The sequence below is a fragment of the Eleutherodactylus coqui genome, chromosome 8, assembly GCF_035609145.1.
Source record: "Eleutherodactylus coqui strain aEleCoq1 chromosome 8, aEleCoq1.hap1, whole genome shotgun sequence".
NCBI classification, from domain to species: domain Eukaryota; kingdom Metazoa; phylum Chordata; class Amphibia; order Anura; family Eleutherodactylidae; genus Eleutherodactylus; species Eleutherodactylus coqui.
In genome coordinates, this window is record NC_089844.1 from 129,059,712 (window position 1) to 129,064,526 (window position 4,815).

Here is a 4,815-nt window from a genome sequence, read left to right on the forward strand (position 1 = left end):
ACACCAAATCCTTTCCATCAGTAGCGGTTACGTTCTTTGATAAATCATAATGGGATCTGTACCTTTCACCAGTCTTGAACTTGTTTGATCCATGCATCTTATTACAACTTTTATGCCTACGTGGAGTTTTTGCATTAGTAAATCCGTCTTTGTAATTGCAATACAATAGTAGAAGAAGCCAATATACCAATATACTGACAAGGTAATATCACTGTTCTGTTCCTGGATCTATAATACAAATTGTAGTCATTAGTCGAACAGATTGTACAATTTATCTTCACAACAGTGAATGATGACTGACATTCACGATTCAATAAGACCATTCTCTAGGACAAAGAATCACTGGTTATATCAGTTGTTACACTCACAGTGATCCCATGATAGTAGTTTTCACAATTATTCCCCATTGATAATGGGCCGTTTAGCTTGGACTTTTTGGTAGAATGTAAGGAGTTCTTGTAAGACAACAGTTTCGGTAGTGACGTTGGAGATCCATCAGAAAACGAGAAACTAAAGAGAGAAACCATCCTGGTTTGGTACATACTCTTCATGTGCTTTGCCGATCGGTAGAGATCACCAACAAAACAATAACATATTGGATTAAGACTAGAGTTCGTCAGTCCCAGCCATTGAGCAAAAGGCCTCAACTGAAGAATCCAAGGTGATGGTGTGTCGTCTTGAGATGGTTTAGGAATATTAAAGTCAATCCAAATATCTAACAAGTACACTGGAAGCCAAGAAACAGCAAAAAGTGACACCAAAGCCACCACCATTTTGGCAATTTTCTTCCTGATCTTCAGTCGAGATACTGGTAAAGACTGGTTCCTGGAGTCACAGTCCTTGAAATTGCCCGAGGAGCTCCATAATTTACGTATTGTGAGGAAGCAAATGACCATATTGAATAGGACAGGTAAGCAATACAACGAACAGAACAGCAGGAAGTTGTAGGCTTGCTTGAACATGACATGGGGCCAAATCTCGGTACAGATTGGGAAGAACAAAGCATATTCTTGATTAATCTCTATTTCGTCTCTTTTGTTGATAAATATTAGAGGTAAACAGATACTGGAGGATATGAGCCACACCACAACAATTGTGCCATAGATTTTCCTCTGGGTGAAGAAGGATCTAGCATTTAACGGATTATGGACATTATAATACCGATTAACACTGATGACCGTAAGAGTTAGTACACTTGCTGAAACAGATACAGCTTGGATAAAGGGTACTGCCCTACAGAGGAAGTCGCCATATACCCAGGCTTTATAGATTAAATTGCCAACTGTGATGGGCATACACACACAGACCACCATGAGATCACAGATGGCCAAATTAATAAGTAGGCTTCTGGTGGCGCTCAAACTGGATGTCCTGCCAGTACGTTTCCTCGTCAGCACTTTAATAGACATAATATTGCCAACGATACCCACAACAAAAGATAAGATGTACATGAGAGTGAGGCATATAGTCACAGGTTCCTTGTTAAAGTTAAAGAGCATTTTCTTCAGGTCCTCTATATCCAGTTCCATACTGTCATTTCCAGAGCACTGCATAGACAGATTTCCCTTTATGGTGACGTTTAGAGAACAGTTATGCATGGGAGTACGTGCAGAGGAATTCATTACTTCCTTTAGGTGGGTGAACAGGACGTTGATAATTTTAGCTCAAGACTTAATTGGGAGTGCTTGGCATCGCCTCCTGCTATTTTGCTCTCCTCAGCCGCCATATATTGTCTTTGCATGATGTGAATGAAGACGTCCAACTCTACAAGAGAAAATACAATAAATACAGATTAACTGATGATATTTCTGGCGCACATTAATGAAGAAGGCAGTTTATATCTGATCAAGGCTAAACCCTGAAAATGTGATCAGCATGGACTGCTCTATATAAAGGCTATATATGAATATTATCTCCGCAGTCTAGAAAATTTGCTGGAAGGATAATAAAGACATTATGAGCAAATAAAATGAAACTTTGAGATGACACGGATTGGAAACTGTATAACGCAGTTGTAAACCTGAATCTCTTGAGCTTCAGGATTTGTAATATACAACAAACATTTGTAATGCGGTTTTCTCATACAAAATGCAGCTTGGAAATTCCATAGCTTTATGGTTGCTTATCCCAGAACATGGGCAATTTCTCAGAATAGTTTGGAGTCTTGGAAGAAACCAGAGTAAGTTTATATATACTCATGTTTCCTCCAAGAGTCCAAAAATTTTCTGAGGGCAGAGGTCATTTAGCTTCCTAAGAAATACCCATGGAGTACATATAAACTCCATACATATGTTCTTCTTGTTCTTGGTCAGATTCCATCTCAGGACCCCAGTGCTACAAGATGACAATGCCAACCCTCAAACCATCAGACTGTCTAACCTATTATACACTCATTGTTAAAAAAAAATCAAGCAGCTAGAAGGAGTTGCCATAATCGAATAAAACTTTATATGTGTGATTGTACCATTGATATAAATAAGTAAGTGTTTACAATATCAGAGCAAAAGCATTATTAAGGCCTAGGTCAGACGAACATGTTTTTTTATTTTTGCGCGGCTATGTGCGTGAAAAAAATGTGCAGCTCGCATGAGCGGAAAACGTGTGATTGGGCAAAGTTTCATATGCGCAGCACAAGAAACTTTGCCCATTCACTGGAGCACATGAAACTTTGCCTGTTCACTGGAGCAGCTGTGCTTGGAGAAGCGCATCACTGAACACTGTGACAGCACTATCACTGTGTTCATTGGTGATGTGACTCCCTGTGGGGATCAGAGAATCCCTTGCTACAGCTGTCACAGCTGTGGCAGAGAAGCGCAATGCTATCCCATTGCTTTCAATGGGTCCGGCGCTGCTGGTGCCCCATTGAAAGCAATGGGATGAAGGCAACCCTCGCAGTGATGATTTTCTCTGGAAATAGGAGGGGGAGGCTTGAAATATAAGCTCTACCCTAAAAATCATCCCTAGCTGCAGAAAAAAAAAAATAACTCACCTAGAAGCACTATCTGGCTCTTCTCTGTGGTCCCAAGCAGTCTTCTTCTGTATTTCTTCTGTGTGGGGATTGAAAAATCTCCACCTCCTTAACGTGCTGCCTCTGATTGGCTGAGCGCTGTGACCAATCATAGATAGTGCTCAGCTATTATTTAATGAATGGCTGAGCGCTGCATCTGATTGGTCACAGCGCTCAGCCAATCAGAGGCAGTCCTTCCAGGAGGTGGGGATTTTTCAATCCCCGCACAGAAGAAATACAGAAGAGGACTGCCGGGGGACCACAGAGAAGAGCCGGATAGCGCTTCTAGGTGAGTTATGTTTTGTGTTCTTTAGCTAGGTATGATTTTTGGGGTTAGGCTTATATTTCACGCCGCAACCCCCCTTTCCCCCGAAAATCATTGCTGCAAGGGTGACAGCTGTGGCAGGGGCTTCTTTCTTCCCCGCGGAGAGTCCCATCATTACTGAACACTGTGACAGTGCTGTCACAGTGTTCAGTGATGAGTGGACTCCCTGTGGGGATTAACAGAACCCTTGTGGAGTCCCCTAGTGCTTCTGGCCAGAAACACCTTTTAAATTCCCTTCTTTAAGCAGCGGGGAATCTATTCTGTACGCAGGAGTTTCCATTGACTTCTGCTCCCATAGGAGTGAATGGAAACTCCTGCAAAGCGCCACCAAAGATAGCGCATGTCCTATCTTTTTTAAGTGCGTGCTGTTTTGTGCTTCAAATTCCGCACATATGAACGCTTCTATAGGAACCCATTGGTTCCTTTAGAAGTGTGCATTATGCGCACGCAAAACACACAATCGTCTGAAGGAGACATTTTTGTGGAAAACTGAACACTTGAAGGTAGGCTCTAGTACCCTGTCGGGCCATCTCTAGCTTGAGTTCCAGATGTGATATGGGCGGGCACGGAGGCTCTAGTACCCTGTTATGAAAACACAAAATTGATCTACACATAGAGCTTAGAGTAATTAAAATAGATAAACTTTATTGCAAAAGAAAATAGTACTTAAAAACATATGTCTAGTGGGAGAAAATGAGTATCTGGATTGCAGGAACAGGACTTAAACAATAGAATAAAAATATATTCATGGTATAAATAGCATACCAATGAATACAATAGTGGATCTACTGAGTCATATATAATACAAGCCAGACAAGCAAGGCAATAAATTAAGATTGTCAGATCACACAAAATAGAAATGCAAAGTTGTTACCACATCCTAGTCAAGACCTGTATCCTGAGCCCCAATTCACGTTTCGCATCTGCTTCCTCAAGGGGGTATCATTTGTGTTTTCATAGCAATACAGTAGAGTATTTTTGCATTGTTTAGCAATTGTGCCTAATTTTTGCTTAATCTATTACCCTGTTGTATCACCTCTAGCTTGGATACAAGATGTGATACAGGCGGGCATGGAGGAACTAGTACCTTGTTAGGTTGCCTCTAGTGTGGATGCAAGATCTGATATTATCTGTCATGGAGGCATACAGGTTCCGTATGGTATCAGAAAAGGCAGGATTGAAGTGCTCAATCCTAGGTCTACAGACGTCTACAGCCATCATTAGTTGCCAAACTAAACCTAGATTTTTCATTGAAGACAACCTGGTTCCACTTCATAATAATCTACTTTCATCTTTCCCGACACCACTGCAAACAGAGGAGACGGTGGGTGAGTGTCAGAAGCAATACACGTATCGGGCACCATGAGACCAAATGTCCTTTAGCCAAGAGCCTGGAAACAGTTCCATCAGACACAGGGTACCATAATGATGGTGCCACCTGTCTCTGGATGGCGGACAATTAAACAGTTACAGCTGCTTGTGC

At 41.5% G+C, this 4,815-nt stretch overlaps 1 protein-coding gene across 1 annotated transcript; it reads right to left on the minus strand.

Moving 5' to 3' along the window:
* Positions 1 to 326: 326 nt before the first annotated feature.
* On the minus strand, positions 327 to 1,598 carry LOC136577922 (QRFP-like peptide receptor). The gene has a single exon (XM_066577840.1). It carries the CDS (start codon positions 1,596 to 1,598, stop codon positions 327 to 329), a length of 1,272 nt encoding a protein of 423 aa, XP_066433937.1.
* Between the last annotated feature and the right edge of the window lie 3,217 nt (positions 1,599 to 4,815).

Excerpts from the sequence above, each read along its gene's own strand:
- LOC136577922 (XM_066577840.1), bottom strand. The coding sequence starts at position 1,598 with ATGCATAACTGTTCTCTAAACGTCACCATAAAGGGAAATCTGTCTATG.